The sequence below is a fragment of the Semicossyphus pulcher genome, unplaced genomic scaffold (assembly GCF_022749685.1).
Source record: "Semicossyphus pulcher isolate SPU_LCO1_2020_fin unplaced genomic scaffold, fSemPul1.0.p SCAF_7, whole genome shotgun sequence".
Lineage (NCBI taxonomy): Eukaryota > Metazoa > Chordata > Actinopteri > Labriformes > Labridae > Semicossyphus > Semicossyphus pulcher.
The window spans coordinates 13,954,967-13,973,240 of record NW_027211748.1 but is presented as its reverse complement, the minus strand read 5'-3'; the positions used below and the strand labels follow the sequence as shown (position 1 = coordinate 13,973,240).

At 41.2% G+C, this 18,274-nt stretch overlaps 1 protein-coding gene across 1 annotated transcript; it reads left to right on the top strand.

Annotated features, from left to right (window-relative positions):
• The first annotated feature begins 642 nt into the window (after positions 1 to 642).
• Positions 643 to 16,809, top strand: klhl14 (kelch-like family member 14). Its single transcript, XM_069684964.1, has 8 exons — positions 643 to 1,520; positions 3,476 to 3,597; positions 7,913 to 8,002; positions 8,685 to 8,763; positions 9,228 to 9,418; positions 11,510 to 11,668; positions 13,676 to 13,833; positions 14,685 to 16,809. Exons 1-8 carry the CDS (start codon positions 643 to 645, stop codon positions 14,823 to 14,825), a joined length of 1,818 nt encoding a protein of 605 aa, XP_069541065.1. The 3' UTR covers positions 14,826 to 16,809.
• Positions 16,810 to 18,274: the final 1,465 nt, after the last annotated feature.

Here is an 18,274-nt window from a genome sequence, read left to right as displayed (position 1 = left end):
TTAACTCAGGTAGGCTGAAAAAGCGAAACGCATCCGTAGTGCTGCTGACGGCTCGGAGACAAACTAATTGCTTTTGTATGAGTCCGTAAATCTGTGCGATGTGTAATGTCCTCGTTGTGGGGGAGTGCAGCAAGATAGGAGAGGGGAGAAGTGTTGTCTGAATGCTGCATGTTCTCCGTCCATCGCAGCGGCTGTTTGCTTTTTCCTCATCCGACAACTTCAGCCGCGTTACCGAGGGGGGAAAGCGCTGCAGCACCTCCGTGTCCGCGTTTTATTCTGACAGCGCCCTTCAAAAACCTCAGCCTCCATTTAAATCATCTCGCTCTTGAGTTAAGAATGAATAAGAGTGGCACGCTGTGGGAACTACTGCGTTTTTGTTTGTTGCTTTACGACCAGAGCTCAAAGTTGAAAGCGACTGAAGCCGTGTCGGACGTAGATTCTCGCCGGCAGGCATGGCATGATGCTTATTCCCCGCTGGACGGACGGGAGATCTGCTCAATAACTTACTCGACAAATCGTTTTCTTTTGTAAAAGCTGACTGAAAGCAGCTATAGGCTGCGTGTGTTGTGCAAATAAATGACCTGAGGTAAATGGCTTGCATGCTTTATTTGTTGCCTAGGTGGCGTTCACAGTCAGGAAGTCATGTCCAGATCGGGTGATAGAACATCCACCTTTGACCCAACACACAGTGACACCCTGCTGCACGGGCTCAATCTCTTATGGAGGAAACAGCTTTTCTGTGATGTGACTCTCACTGCCCAGGGACAGCAGTTCCACTGCCACAAAGCTGTGCTGGCGTCCTGCTCCCAGTATTTCAGATCTCTCTTCTCTTCCCACAATGTGATAAACAATGAGGGGAGCAAAGGGGACCAGGGCAGCAGTGGGACCCCCTCATCCTCTCCCGATGACAAGCTGGTGACCCCCAGCGCCAGGCCCATCAATAACCTGGTTCTCCAGGGGTGCTCCTCCATTGGACTACGATTAGTGCTGGAGTACCTGTACACTGCCAACGTGACTCTTTCTCTGGACACAGTGGAAGAGGTGCTGTCAGTCAGCAAGATCCTCAACATCCCCCAGATCACCAAGCTCAGCGTGCAGTTCCTCAACGACCAGATCTCTGTTCAGAACTACAAGCAGATCTGCAAGATTGCTGCACTCCATGGACTGGATGAGACCAAGAAGCTGGCCAACAAGTACCTGGTGGAGGATGTGCTGCTGCTGAACTTTGAGGAGATGTGTGCCATGCTGGATGCTCTGCCACCTCCAGTGGAGTCAGAGCTGGCTCTGTTCCAGATGTCAGTCCTGTGGCTGGAGCATGACCGGGAGACTCGCATGCACTATGCCCCGGACCTTATGAAGAGGCTGCGTTTCGCCCTCATACCTGCTCCAGAGCTGGTGGAGAGGGTGCAGTCTGTTGACTTCATGAGGAGTGACCCCGTGTGCCAGAAGCTGCTCCTGGATGCCATGAACTACCACCTCATGCCCTTCAGGCAGCACTGCAGGCAGACCGTGGCCAGCAGGTGAGGAAAAGAGACAAACATACACAGATACAAAAAGAGAGAGTTCTCACACACTCACACACGCAGTAATGAGCTGTTTGAGAGTGGACGGAAGGCGATTAAATGCCTCCCACTTGTTAAATTTAAACAAATTGCCGACTCAAGTATTGCCCACTTGCTGAAGTATATTGGTCCCACCGCCTGCGTAGTCTAGACCATGTAGGTGGTCAATCAGAGGTGTGAGGTGTGAGGCCCACTTAATCAGGATTGTGGTGTTTTTTCCTGTACAAGAATGCCAGCTGTCAGGGGGCTTGATCTACTCAATGCTACACTGTATCCATAATAACAAGGTTACCTTGTGTTTTAGTGGAGAAAAAACAACTCCTTATTTCCTCACACATCTGTGTAATTGCTCTCTAATCTGTGTAGACAAGATGCAGCAAACTAGATAAAAGGGTTATGTTTGATGTGGAGTAACTCTCATGAATACAATTTTAAATGCTGTAATTGAATTGTTCCCACAATTACATGGTTCTTACGTAACAATCCTAGGTTAGGTTTGAGGATGCTCCACGACTGAGGTTACAAATATAATCAGAAGGGATTAAATATACCTGGGTGTGTGTTTTAATTTGAGATAATGCAGCATTGATCAAATAAGGCACAATGTGGCAATGCTCCCAACAGTCAGGTTAGATAGACGAGTCTTCCTCACACAAAAAATAGGCCAAGCTGCGTGTCTTACCTCCATGTTTGTCCTGATCAGCACTTTAAGGAGCTGGTGAGTAGACAGGCGTTGTCAGTGAGTTGATTGATTGACGGGGCTGTTGTCAGGTTTTGTTTACAGGGCTGACTGTACAGTCAAGCCTGAAATTTCTTTTGAGTAGTGATGGCATCACTACTCAGAATTTAAATTTAACGCATAAATCTTTAAAGAGCAGAAAATTAGAGCTATGGCAGATAGAATCTCTAAAATGTTGCTCTAAAATAGAATCATTTCACGTGTATCTTTACCCACATTATCCCAATTACATATCTATTCCCACATACGGACCCAAATGAGCAAAGAATAAGGAATCCTCATAATTAGTTTCACATGCCACTGTTTCTCTCCTCTCTCAATTAATCACCATTATCTATGTCCAGGGGCTCATTTGCATATGAATAACCCCAAAACACTTCATAGTGGGCCAGTAGCAGGGAGAATGTACCGAGACGACGGGGATTTTCTCAAGCATAAAAAAGTGAAAAGGGATAAAAGGTGGATGTGGCTGAATATAAAGGCCAGCTACTCTTAATATTTTCTCCTGCATATTGTGATTAATTGGTAGATTTGTTATGAAATCCATTAGGAGCCAGATAATGGTCATTAATGTACAGTAAAGAGCTCGGCTTTTGGGGTTATATATCATATACAAACAGTTGGAAATATCTTACAACTGGCACAGAGATGTCACATGAATCACCGCAGCCAATGAAATGGAGACGCTGCATAGGCAGGTTTATGTACTCAATTGCGCTTTTGGCCTCCAGCATGGCACCCTGCACGACCCTTGTCGCTTCACAGCTAATTGAAAAGATATCTTTGGAGTGCAATAACCACTCAATAACGCATCAAAAGAACAAGTATGCAGTTTAGTATTCTTTGGTTAATCATGATAAATGCAGCCACATATTGCCCGATAAGTAGAGTGATGAAGTTAGATGTATACCCAGACAAGGAGCAGGTATTTGTATATCCCATTCACTGCTTATTTCATTCATAAAGTGAGAATTTTCACAGTGGAAAACTAAAACATGCAGAGGAATTGCAGTTTATAATATCAAAGCTATTATGTAAATTAAGAAATTAAAGGTGTCCAGGTTAAGGCTGTACTTATTTTGCCTTATGGATGTTTTTTTCCTCAAGTCTTAATACCTGTTTTGTTCTCTGTTTCCTAACACTTGTCCACACACCCACACTTTTGACATTACAGAATCCGTTCCAATAAGAGAATGCTGTTACTGGTGGGTGGTTTGCCTCCTGGACCTGATCGTCTCCCAAGCAATTTGGTCCAGTACTATGACGACGAGAAAAAGACATGGAAGATCCTCACAAGTGAGTAGCAAAAGCTCTGCTGCTGTTTTTTTTTTTTCACCTGAGGCATCTTGTGTTAGTGGCTTTTTATGATGAGAGAAAGTTGTTCCTATGGATGACTTTAACACAGGTTAATTTCCACAGAAAATGAGGGGAAGGAGTTCCCTAAATCCTTTAGGTAATAATGTATCACTATCACTTTTAATATAAGTTTTTAATCAGAGCGTGACTTCACAGCACTGTGGAGCTTCATGCCCGGTTTCCCTTGTTTTTGCTGAAATATGCTGGCAGGATGCATGATGAGATTTACTTGAATCTAATGATCTATTGTGGCAGAGATGGAACAATAATGAATGCCTTCTTTCCTCAATAGCGTTTAAATGCAGCTTGATTATTCACTCACGTTGATCACTACATTACCCCATACATACTAAAAGATACATACTAAAAATCAGTATGGAATAAGCTTGCTGACCCAAGAGTTAACAAAGAGATGGAACAAAGCAGCTGCAATAATGATGATTTTAATTGACTAAATAGAAAAAATAAAGGATATAAGGCTATATCTTATAACCTGCAGGGATTTATACCAGGGTACAGTTTCATCATATTGAAAGCGTCGTCGTCATAATTCCTATTGGAAAAGAAGATAGCGTGCCTATAGACAACATATCTGAAGCACTAAGACATCACAGCTCTCACCTCTGTAAAGTGCACTATGCTCTCTTTCCTCTCTGTCTTCCTTGACCTTTCCATGCTCACCACTATATTGTTGCCATATTGCAAAGGTCAAACAAGAGCTAATGGGAGACCTTTTTTGTGCTTTGCATCATCATCGCCGGACATATTGAGTTTTTTGTCCTTTTGTTTTGGTTGGAGCCATATCTCAGCTCAGGTCTCTTCATTCGTACATATTAGCCATAGGTCTGTTTCATGTCAGCTCGGCACTGTGCAGTTTATGCTCTCTCTTTACGGTGTGACTTTTTGTTTTTTGTGTATGGCGTCTTATAGTCAGAGAAAGTTTTAGACCTTTTTTTCCTTCCTCTGCTCAAGTTATATAATTCCTAAGTGGTTGTTTTTGATTTTCTAGCTCATATTTGTTCACATTTTACCAAAGCAGTCCTGCATGCACAGCAGCCCGAGACTCTGGAGTCTATATTGTCATTTTCTAATTTAACTCACACTCCTGGGTATAAACTGCAACAAGCAAAAGGTCAACAGGGAATTCCATCACTCAAAACTAAAAAGTTAACACTCAAATGGTCCGTGTCCAAGTGGAAGGACAAAACTGCAAAATCATCCCCTTAACACATCAGTGACCATCTGATGTAGCCTCCACACAATGGATGTGGAATGAAGATTATTAACATTCAATCATAACTTTTCAATGAGGCGAAACCTGAGAGGGACAGCCTTTGATTAAGACATTCATCAACACAATTTGGGAAGAATCTGATCCCTCTCTCGCTGTGTCAGATATATCTGCTGCTGCCCGGTGATTCCAGTGTAAAGTTTGCCATCTAGTGTACCCACAGCAGCGTGGACAAACACAAGACAAAGGCGGGCACAGGCTCAGCCACAAAGCTCCACTGTACTCTTCCTGTTCTTCTGTAAACCAACCTGATATTACAATCTCCCTCTCGGAAATGGACCTCATCTGCGCAGCATGGCATAGAACAAAGGAATTCAGCTCAGTGGGATGCAATTGTAATGGTGTTAAAGGCACGTCACAGCTCCAGCAGCAGTGGTGCATTAGCTGTGGAGTCATTCAACCAACCCCGACTGTGCCTCTATGCAGAGGTTTCTGACTCCCTCTAGTGAGCCCTAGAGCTCACTGTAGACTGGAGTGATGGCGTCCATCTCGCAGAGGACGTGCTCATCCTGCCCTCCTCAGGCCGTTCACCTCCGGGGTTAGTAGGAGATTAAAGCAGGGGAGGAGTGGATAGGTAGATTAATTTAGCGTCCTTTCCAGGTGATAATTCCTGTAAAGTCTTACATATAGCAAAAATAATTTTCAGTGGTTAAATCATTATAACCTGCCACTTATCCCACAGTTCACTGTAACACCTGTAGAGGTGAAATGTCCCGCAAATGTCTTAAATCCTCCCACAGCACTCCTCACGCTGTATTCTGTGACTTACTGTAAAGCAATAATCTCCTTTCAAACGGGTACAAGATGATTTTTAGTACGAGTACAAGTCGCTAGACATCAAATATAAAGCCGCCCATCCATGTCCTATATACTGCTGACTGAATGATAATGTAAATAGCATGTAAGGGAATTTGGCAGTCATATGGCACTCGTCTTTGAGGTGCACTGGAGGCAGGCAGCCTAATCCCCTCGTTCGAGATAAAGCTGTGTTTAGTGTATGTAGTATTAGTTCCTATCTGAGACTCCCCTCCCATAGAGGACCGGCACATGTCAGCCAGCCAGAGTGAGATTGCAGGGAGAGGCCAATTGGAAAGAAATGAGATTCAAGGCTGTCTAATTTTGCAGCAACTGTGATCCATCAGGCGTTGGGGAGGTGACAGTGGAAATGACTGATGGAGACAGACAGGTGGGCTTTAACATTCCACTGATTTGTGCTCAAAAAGCACCGGGCCTGAGATTTATTGAGTGAACACGATCATGTTCATTATGACTGTCACCTAAGACCATTTCTCTACATCTCAATGGGGTCACTTCAGCAAGAAGAGGTGGAGGAGAGGAGGGGAGCACGACAACATACACAAGGGGAAATCCTTCACAATGGGCCCTGCTGCAGCGGAGGGCTTGTAGCCGTTATGCTAACTTATGCTAACACATAATGAGGAGTATTATACAGTAAAGATGATATTTATTGGATGTAAAGGTAGATGAAAAGTTGCTGTGGAATATTTTAATGCTAGCTATATACTGTATATCGAGAGATAGATAGATAGATAGATAGATAGATAGATAGTATTGTGGTAACAAACAGCAGCGTGTTTACTCTGCCTTGTATTTTTCATTTGTTCCAGTTTGAGAGTCAACAGGCTTGATTCCCCTCAAGAAATCACTTCCTGTCGATGGATGAATGGAAGGTTGCAAAACAAAAGCAATAAGAAGGAGAATTAAATCCTACCACATTGCCTCACACTGATTGTTGTAAAATAGACGTTTGTCGGTGTCACTGTAACAAGGATGTTGTCCTGTTGTGAGGAGGACAACACATGGTACAATTGAATCAATCTTGACATTGTCTTGTTGAACAATAGATCACTTAGCACTACAGAATGAAAATACTCACTGAATGAGAAACACTGCCAGTATTGCTTATAACGTACATTTTATTTGATTAACAGTGGCCCTGTTCAGTGGGTTGCAAGTGAGGATCAACCAGGACCTTTATTTGTTAAAAAATCTCTTTGGTGATGGTCAATGTAGTTTTAAAGGTGCAGTTGAGACTCAGGATTCATGTTTGTAATCGTACAACGTAAGAGTATTATTTATGTAATTTGCTAGTGCGAAGGGCTTACAGAGTTATTAGCCTTACACTGCCGGACCAAATGTGAATTAGTCCGGAGCTTCTCATTTCATTCTTGATTTTCAATGGGCGTTAAAACATACACAGACAGAATGTCTCTGAATGCTACAACCAATCACAGCTACAGCTTGTGAGTTATAGCAGTAAGAATAAGAAAACCTTTACTGATCCCACCATGGGGACATTTCAGGTGTTAGACAGCAGCAAAGAAACAGCAAAGAACACAGTGCACAATCATCATAATCAAACAGCTAAACTTGTTTCATTTGTTGTATTGTCTGAGAAGTCATTGCATATGTTGTATTTTACATTTAACAGAAAAGTACAGTGCATTGCAAGTGTTTATATTTTCTAACGGGAGCAGGCTTCATTGAACAAAAGGAAAAAGACAGTAGACTGCTAGGCTAGGTATCTTATCCCAACCTCCAATTCATATGCCTTCTAGCTGACATGATAGAAGTTATTGTAGGTTACTTGGCCGGGATACAGAGTTGCAACATTTTAGGTTCCTGAAACAGTGTCTTTATTATTATTTAATTATTTGTTCTTTGTCATTCATGGGTGAAAATGAATGCCCTCGCAGACAATGTTATCAGCACGCCATTTATTATGTTTGGGAGAGCCACCAAGTATGGCCTAAATACCTATAAACCCCGGTTTACATGACACACAATGTTTAATGAGGATTACATTAGCCTTGTATTTATAAAAGTATGTACATTTATGAGAAATCATATTATTGAAGTTTTAAGTCAAACTTTAAAAGTAAGGGATACATCTGATTATCATGTTTTGTTTTTGATGTCCTTTGATTTTTGTGTCTCGTGCAGTAATGCCTTACAACAGCGCCCATCACTGCGTGGTGGAGGTGGAGAACTTCCTGCTGCTGCTGGGCGGAGAGGACCAGTGGAACCCTAACGGTACAGTGACAACTTCAGGGACTGGACGTCTTTCTTTTCAATGATTTTAAAACAGCACATTTGTCACATTTACATGGTAGTGAGAGCGCTTTGAGCCACAGTTGATGCAAGTTCAAACCCATCAGAGTTAATGTAACACTTTCAGATAGTTTCAAACACTCACGCTAGAGCCAGATCAGCTCTGAGTGGACAAACAACACTCCAATCAACACTTGTCCATAATTGGCCCAGAAAAATAACTGTTATTAACACTGAAACATTTGTGGAAGTGTTAAGAGTGCTTTTTGTGAAATAGTGGCATCTCACCGCTGTAATTACAAACAAAGACTGTAAATGACCTAAAAGTCGGATGCTGTCCTTTTGTTTGTAATCAACCGACCATAATAACAATACAGTGCTGCACTTAGCGAAACCAGTCGTGTTTATTTACCTCTGAGAGTAAAAATCATTATGAGAGATCATGCAAACAAGTCTTTATTCAACACCTATTAACTTTTTTTGGCGGTTAAAAGCAGAATACTGTGTGTGTATTGTGCATTTCATTTGTAGTGTATGCTAACAAAACTTAGCGTTCGATCTGAGTGCTGTATGCTCTGCCTTAATTGTATCGTCCTATAAAGAATCCATCCACTCAACTAAGTCATTTGAGTAATCCGTGTCATTTGTCTTGATCTGTTTGCAGGAAAGCACAGCACTCATTTTGTCAGCCGTTATGATCCCAGATTCAACAGTTGGATACAGTTGCCTCCTATGCAGGAGAGGTAAGTCAGTTTGTGGTCCAACGGATAATTGTTCCTTTATGGTTGTGAAAGGAAAACACAGACACAGTACATCTGATGAGGCACAAGTAGACTGAGAGATTTTTCAGGGGTCTCTACCCCTCAAGGACAGCATTCATGGCTGGCTCTGAGTCATCTATAAAGATAACAAACATTGAAATAAAAGCATGCATACAAACATTGTATCATGTCCTCTATTACTCTAAATGTGTTTTCTTCACGTATTTTTTTTTTACTGTCATATTAAATTTTTAAAAATGGTATGAGTATGAGTAAGTGCACAACATTGGCATAAAGCAGCTGCTCACAGTATAAGCTAGACATAAGCAGCTAACATATTTCAAATCCATCCTTTCAACCTTTCACACAAACTGAGTAAAATCCTCCAATAAATCCTGTCATCGCTGGTTTAATGATGTTGTCTGGTTGACACCTCCTTACCTCAGGAGAGCCAGTTTCTTTGCCTGCCGCCTGGATAAGCACCTGTACGTGATTGGTGGTAGGAACGAGAGCGGCTACCTCTCCAGCGTGGAGTCCTACAACCTGGAGACTAACGAGTGGAACTATTTGTCGTCTCTGCCTCAGCCCCTGGCCGCCCATGCAGGAGCGGTGCACAACGGCAAGATCTACATATCAGGTCAGGAGAGAACCTGTCACTCTCATGATCCTGTCCTCTTTTGTCATCTATCTGCAAATAATGAATCATCACTATGGTACTCTGTACATAAAATATACAGAATGTTTCTGTCTTTCTTTTTAAATGTACCGACCACTCAAAGCGCTTTTACACTACCTGTCACAAATACATTCATGCACTGATGGCAGAGGCTGCTATGCAGTCTGCCCATCAGGATCTTACTAACCGTTCACCCTGCATTCTGGAGCAATTTGGGGTTGCAGGAGCTGGGAATCAAACTGCCAACCATCCGAGTGAGAAGTGACCCACTCTACCAATGCGCCACATAGCCCCAAAAAATAAAAAAAAATCTTTAAAACATTACTAAATAAATTTGCACAAAAAAACAATGTTAATCAGTCATATTCGTTATCACAGCTGGAACATCTGTCATTTTAAAACATGGATTACTTAATCCTTAAGCTAATCCATTACACGTTAGCTATAACAGAGAGCAAAACAAAAGAGACCATGCCAAAAACTGTGAAGATAGCAAAAATATCACAAGCTGCGTTCAGATACAGTCCAAAAGCTTCAAAGACAATTAAGCGATATCACACTTGAGGTCGTGATGTTGTACTGAATATTATCACGGCTGTGGCTCGGTCGTAGGCACGAGGCCGCAGATAATCACAGCTGTGATGGTATTAACCAGTAAAATAAGAGTCTGTTGTGTGATTCAGAGGTACCAGCTTGATCAATGTAGGCATACACCGTCTGCTGTATTGTTAATTAACAGTACTCAGAACTACTGGCTGAGGCAGAGATATATCAGCACTCATGGAATGCCTCTTATCCAATCAGATTACTTGGTCAGAACTAACTGCTGTATAATACATTAATATTCTGCACTCCACATATGAACTGTTGTACTTTTATAACATGTTCAGATTCATGATTAAACAAGAAAAGATCAAAATCGATGCAGAGGAACTAGAGTTTTGTTCCACACATACTTATTAATTGTCAAAACCTTGCGCATGCATTACCCACAATGCAACTTGAAATCACACTGTACACTTGGGGAATTAAGTGTATTAAGCAGCTAATGTAGCCTTGAGTGGCTAACCTCGAGCAAAAATGAGGAGCAGGCCACAGAGGTGTGATAAAATGAACCGTTTTTAACTTCATGCTTCACTCTCATAGAACATAATTTAAACATGTAAATTCAGAATAGAATAATTTTATTTATTTAATTACTTAAACATAATCATACATGTAAACACCTTGTGCCTTTTTTAAACTTGTTTTTGGGGGGAATTTAAACATCTACAATAAGTTAGAAAGTGTGATATATATTATCGTCTGCATCTAAACACTTTAAGACTCGGCATCTGGGAAACATTGAACATCTCAGAACACCGAGCATCATCTATGTTCACACAGATACTGTCTCCCACTGATCTCGAACACAGTTTACCTGTCCAGTTTGATCCAGGATGTCATGACCTGTAAACAGACTCTGATGTGTAGAGTTAGTCGAGTTTAACGTTGCATCCCTTCAGCCTGTGACCAGCCACCCTGAAGCCTGAGACCCTTTATCTATGTTTTAATAATACAGCACTTCGTCCTTAAACATAATAAAATCTTTTGTGTTTTTCACATTTAAATCAAAGACTCATCACACCAACACATAATAAAACAGATTTCTCCTCCTCCAATAGCTGACTGAATCACTGAATCATCAGTGAACTTTGTGACGTGACTATTGTACTGTGCCAGCCATTACAATTTAAAACCAAGAGAAAGGAACAAAGGCACCAGCCTTGAGTAGAACCTATCTTTGAATAAAGCCGGTTGGAGAAGCTGCCATTAACTTTGACGCACTACATTTTATTGATTAAAGCCATCAGTGATAGAAAGAAAGAGTCAACAAGGTTTTCTATAAGAACAGGCAGCTGGATTATATTCAAGGTGAAGCCATTAAATCAGTGATGTAGAATATTTAATCACATGTTGAGTGATCTATATTATTGCAATATAGTGTGTGGCTACAGAAATATGAACTTCTACACAGCATTAAAGGCATAGTTCTGTGTTTACCTGTTGCAGGAGGAGTGCACAATGGAGAGTATGTGTCCTGGCTCTACTGTTATGACCCGATAATGGATGTGTGGGCGAGGAAACAGGATATGAACACAAAGCGTGCCATTCATGCCCTGGCTGGGATGAACGACCGCCTATATGCCATTGGTGGAAACCATTTGAAAGGTAAGTACTTGAGCATTTCAGGAAATAAGCAGAGAAAGGTCAAGATTTTCCTTTTTCCTCCCCCGAACTGTGTGTGAAAGAGACGCTGCCATTAGGCGACAATGACCTTTTTTTACCTGAGCATGTCTGCCTCTTTCACACTTCATCATTCAAGGTAGAAAATTAAAAAAAAACTAACAAGCAACTGATTTGCTGTTATGTGTGGCGTTTTTGTGTTTGATCAGCAAAAGGGAGTAGTGCCATTTAAAGGGGAAGCATGAAAACAAGAACTTGTATGTGACTAATTTCAAAGACTGACAGTACATTGACTGTATATGGTTTATGATTTGCTAACTGCTAACTGGCCTTTCACTGCCACATCGAGATGGGAGGTTCGACTCTTTTTACTTACTCAAGTTAGTGTGAGTCACTCACTAAAGAGAGTGCTGTTTTCGAGTCACTTGAGTCAGGCCCAAGCGCCCATAGAGCATGTGTACTAGAGACTTCTGTCACCTGGTCAGGCTAACTTCCAGTTTAGCACTCCGCTAACATTAATGGAGATTAAATGTAATTGTGCAGCTCTTCTAGACCTTCTGAATGCTTATGGACCTAATTAATCAATTTCTGATAGTAATATTAAATTTGCGGGGTTTGTGGTGCCCGTTTTCCAATGATTGTGTGCGAAAATAATGCTTTTCATGCCCTGCCATGTTGGGAGAGCGGGAACTGAGTGAGTGATTGCTGTAACTCGAGTCAGACATGCAGCTCAGGTCAGGGAGCGAGTACTGAGTTGCAAGAGGCAAAGTGGTTGTTTTTCTCACAGGGCGAGGCTTATACGGTGGTCCCGCCCCAAAATTTGCAGTTTGCAGTGGCTAGTAGCAGGTAGGAGGGGTGAGTCAGTGAACGAGTTAGTGACGATGAGGAATCGTCACTCCCGAGTCAGTAAAAAGAGTCATTCGTTTTGAACGATTGACTCATGACTCGCACATCGCTACTGCCACAGTTTCAGACTCATCTCATGAAAACATTCAGTATAGATTTCCTCAACTGTAAATCTACCTTCAAAAGCAACATTTTTCTGTTTTCTCAGGCATATTATTTGTTATTACATGTGTGTGTTTGTATCCCTTTGTCTGTGGTTTATTTTTGAGGGTTCTTTACTGTCTCTACTGGGTAGGTGGGTGTTTGTACATTCATTTTAAAGTAAAACACAGTGTGTTTACTTGTACTGAAATCTGTTACATTTACTAAAACACCAAGCCTTCAGGTTCTAGCAATGTGCATGTACTTGGAAAAGGAAGGCGCTTATAGATATAATGAAACGGGATCTAAGGTCCTGGGAGGAATGAGGAAAGAAAAACATATACTCCTGACTGATCCAGATATCAACATTTCATCTGTTACTCCCCTCCTTTATTTACCTACATATATAGTGGCTATTAAGTCACTATCAATATACTGACTGATTATGCCAATACCTCTCTTTATCTGTGTAGCTTTTACTCACTGAATAGTGCTGAAAGAAGAGAAGGGGTAAACACATAGCCAGTGTCTGTGTTTGTAATTACTGTCATTGCCATTGAAGGCAGATTTAGATATTCATGACTACAATCAAACGGGTCAAGAACACAAAACATTATAGGAGAAATACATCCTTGGGTTTATTTCAAGTTAAACCCTTGAAATTTCAGCATATTTCCATCAGGACTGTGGGTGCAGTTTGATCAGATTGTACTTTCAGTGGCCTAGCAACATAAGCAAACAACCCAACAACGGTCCTCAGATTTGGATAAACACGTCCCACCCACTCAAAAAACAAGTAAAAAGAGCACAGAGAAACTGCACACGCAGAAATAACAAAAACCGGTGCAAGTTTGGGAGAAAATGTTGTGTTCACGTAGGAACAAAGTAACACACTGATTGCAAAAAACTTTAAATTGGATGTTTAATTACGGTCCATAATAATTGCATGTGATGCATCAAAGTTCTGTAGTTATTTTAAGATACTTTTCTCTCTCTCCCACAAAGGCTTCTCCCATCTAGACGTAATGTTGGTGGAGTGTTACGACCCGAAAGCCGACCAGTGGAACATCCTGCAGACGCCCATCCTGGAGGGCCGCAGCGGCCCGGGCTGTGCTGTTTTGGATGACAGCATCTTCCTGGTGGGGGGCTACAGCTGGAGCATGGTATGTTCTTACTCATCAGATTATTCTATAACACAGGAATAGGCTGGCAAAATTCTATATTTTTATTAACCAAAAACAAAACAAATCAACAATTAAATTATGACCTAACCTTCTACTGTTAGTGCAGAGTAAAGCTTTGGTGAGCAGACATATGAGTAACAGAGATGCAGGGTGTCAGAGACGGCAAACTTTACACAAAGGATTTAAAATCGCCGTTACTTGTGCGTATTAATGAGCCTAAGCGGGCAGACATCCGGCTCTGGAGATTATTTTCCTGACATTCTAGTTCTTATTGTAAGTGAGCTGAAATCAGCTTGGAAAAATAACAATCGTAGATCATCCCTTCAGTCATTGAAACGCGATCCTGATCGCCAGTCATCATAATCCTACTGGGCACTTTAGTTTTTGGCAAATGTCACTCAAACAGGAAAAAAATAGTGGATTTGTCTAGGACTATTTTCAGCTGCAGATTTATACACATTTGGCGCAGCAGCTCGTATTTCTGGCAGCCGGATACACGTACGCGTGGGACGGCCTCAAAATAAACTATAGTTGATGGTAATAAGTGTCAGCCAGTGTGATATCGGGGCTCATTGACGTGTTTCTGAGGAACGCTGGAGCTGCATTGCACAGACGAATAATCTGTACCCGCCTTGGCTACACAGGCAGTGCTTATTAGTTAATCAGTTTATTGCAGGTTTCTGGCTTTTCATGGAATTCTTTGACAAAGGAAAACATTTAGAAAATCACCAAAATGTTGTGACTACGTACATACTTTTCTCTTCCACAGTAATAATCCAAACAGCAGTGAGAGGAACGAGGAGAGTGACTTGATTTTCTCTTTTCCTCAGGGGGCCTATAAGTCTTCTACCATCTGCTACAGCCCTGAGAAAGGAACATGGACAGAGTTGGAGGGTGAGGTGGCAGAGCCTTTAGCAGGCCCAGCCTGTTCCACCGTCATACTGCCTGTCTGCCTCCCCTTTAACAAATGACAACTAATCCTACCGACGGGCGGTGATGGAGGCAAGGAGAAGCGCAGTGAATGGCAGGAGGACCATCAATAAGCAAAACAGTTGTCAACAATTTTGTGACTAACCCCTCAGTCAGACGACGGGGGTGTGTATAAATTATTTTTTTACAGGATTGACCAGAGCACTTTCGTTATTCCTTCCTGAAGGTTTGAAAAAAAAAGAATTGTGTAAGTCATGTATTTAAACTCATCTGTGTTCTGAGAAATGGTCAGTTTCATACTTGATTTAATTTAAACTGATAGTAAGTGTTTTTGGCTTCTCTTATAGCACGCATAGTGTTGAACTGAATTATAGCTTTCAAATCCATTGTATCTTGTATCAGTAGAGGCATTATTCCAGCAAAATGCAGAGATGTTTAACTGACACTGGGAGAAGAGGAGATCATTCTCACATGGTCATGGAGTTTAACTAGGGCTGGGTGAGTAACAGAAACAGTGATGATCAAAGTGTATAAATATTCCATCACCCATGTTTTAACCCTGCTGCATCACTTGGTCGGATCATTATGAAACTTGTTTTCTTGCTTCATATTTATGTGTCTAAAACAGGTGAATTTCCGGAAACTTTCCCTAAGTGCAGGTGTCATTATGTAACCGACATGGTATGAACAGAACGACACTGTAATGACTACACCTGAAAGCAGGTATACTGGGCCAAACTCAGTAAAAAAAAACAAAGTAACACAGTGATCTTAAAGTGATAATCTCGAAGATTTTCATTTAAATAAATGTCTGTGAAGTCACTATCCATCGCCGGATGAGGTAACACAATGATGAAAGCCTTTGCATTTGCAGTATTACGTACTGGCTGTTGGTGGAGACTGTCGCAGACAAAATCACAAGTGACGCCCAGTTAGTGACACGTTTTCCATCACCCAGCAGTGGTTGGTCTGCCAGAGAGGGTAGGAGGAGCTTTTCCGCTCTCTGCAAATGTTGCGAGTAAACAGTAATCTCCTATGTCTGAACAAACAAAGAAAAGATCGATGACTCGAGATACAACAAATTTGACGCTCAGATGAAGACAAACAGTCTAAAAAGGAAAGCGACCATCAGTGAGGAAAATCGAGAGTTACAACCGGAGCCAACCGTGGACGTCACACATGCAACACTGTTTGGATATCTGGGAAGTGTGCTCCCGCAATTGCCATTTATCGCCATAGGTGCCGCCAAAGAGAACTAAACTGAGATCTTCGAGATTACCACTTTAATGAGGATGTGTTCATAACACCCATCCCTAATTTGTCACAAATTATCTTAACAATTCAGCCAGACTGAAGTTGTGTTTCTGTGTAACTTGTTAAACACAGAATTCCTTACAGGTTTTCTGCTTGAGGAAAAAAATCTCGCCAAATGTTTGTGGCCACTTTTCTTCCTGCTGCAAGCAAAATAATGTAAAGTCGACCACTGATTCCGGATATTCACAGAAGCACTGATGTTCACATTAATTATACGATGAAAGTACAATCAAATTGTAACTGCTGGCCCTTGTATTTATGGTTAGCTTGTTTTGGAGACAGAGAGGACTTTAGTCTATGCTAACAGGCCTGTTTGTGAGGTCACATAGCATCACATAAATGGGACTTTAATCTTTAATGTATAAAAAACAAACACACATACAGTGGTCCTTAATGCACTAATAGTGAACTTTTAATTCAGCACTTTTAATTCTCTAAAATGTAAATGAGTTCACGTGCTGTGTTTAAAAAAAGATCTCCTGTACAAATGAATCTAAGTCCAGTTTAGTCTTCATCATTAGGCTCAAGAAGTTGACTCTAAATATCGATGCAGTACCTGTTGAATTCTGTAAAGATTTGTTGATTTCATTCTTGTACATAATCGCTTGCAGTGAAACATTTTTGTGCACTCAACATTGGATTTATTCTCAAATCCTGTTATGTCCTTTGCATTTTAGAAAATGAAAATAAATTGACTCTTGATGATTAAAATAGCTTTTGCAGATTTTTGACATTTTAGAGAGAGCAAGCATGATAATACAGCAAATTTAAATATAAGTTGTACTTTATTATACACATGCATATATTGCGCTAAAACTGGCTTACAGTACATTCAGTAAGTCTACCACCATAATTATGACATTACTTCCATTCAAATTGTACTACAGGAAATGACCCAGAAAGATATTTTCACTTCACACATTAACAGAATGAAGCCCAGACACACAATAAACGCCAAATGTTCACAACTAATAAGCACATAAAATACTTTACTCTCCCTTTCTGCGAGCATAGTACTTATCCTGTAGTCTTGTGTCAGGGTAAAGCTAGCTCTCAACACTTATCCTGAGACTCCACTGTAGTTGCCTTGGCTGGTCTGCAGATTAATTAATGTCAATATGAGTTAAAGAGAGATTAATTTAATTCACACTTCACCTTTGCAGCCCTTAATACCTCTCATAGATGGATAAAGACTCGTCTCTGTAGTCTTGAATCTACTGATTATTAATAAACCTGACCTTGAAACACCTTTAGATTAAAAAAGAAACCACAGCATTACATCATGCAGGAGCCTGTAAAATGTGAACCAGCAAGCATACAAAGCGAGCCTGATGTTTACCCTCAGGGCAGCCTCTCATGCCAGACCGCATTTGATTTTCCAACCATTTACTACCAACTGTCTCATGCACCAAACAGCATGCTCGTCCTGCTACACACACACACACACACACACACACACCTGATGGTTTAATGTCTCCTTGGTTTGTTTCTTTCTTCTTTCCATGGCAGCAGTTTCTCTGCTTTGCAGCTCCACTTCATGCATCCACTTGGCCATGCGCCTAGAGGATAAGATGGCAATTATTTCCGCACAGAGATGATTCCGCTAGATTACATAGATCCATATCTAATTCACACAATATGGCATCAGGGCGTTAGAAAACACTGTGTTCTTCTTCTTACAAAATGCTCAGAGACAACAATAACACTGAGATACAGCAAACGCTTCCTCTGGTCAGCAGTAACTATCACTATACACACACTTTATTTGATGACATTATGTAGATTAAGAGATTTTTAATTCCGTCCCAGGAAATCAGAGGTTTAGACAGAAAAACGGAGCTTGTAGCGTTTGTGGATTTGAAGTCTTCATTTACCCTTCAGTGTAGGTGGCGGCAGATGGTTTCTGCACTGCTCTCAGTCCCACTCGTCCTCAGCTGAGGGAATAACAGGATTGCTTAAAATGAACACGCCTGACCTTTTAATTAAGTACATGGACCATCGTGGCTCTGTTTTAATCACAGACAAAACTATTCTCTGTCCTTGGCTTTTTGTAAAGCAGCCTAAGTATATATTTACAGTAGTTTGTTACTGTTATAGTGAGCCATCATTTTGCACTAGTAGCCTAATATTGAGCTGTCCAAATTATTTTGAACCGTCTACGGACCACATGCTCTTT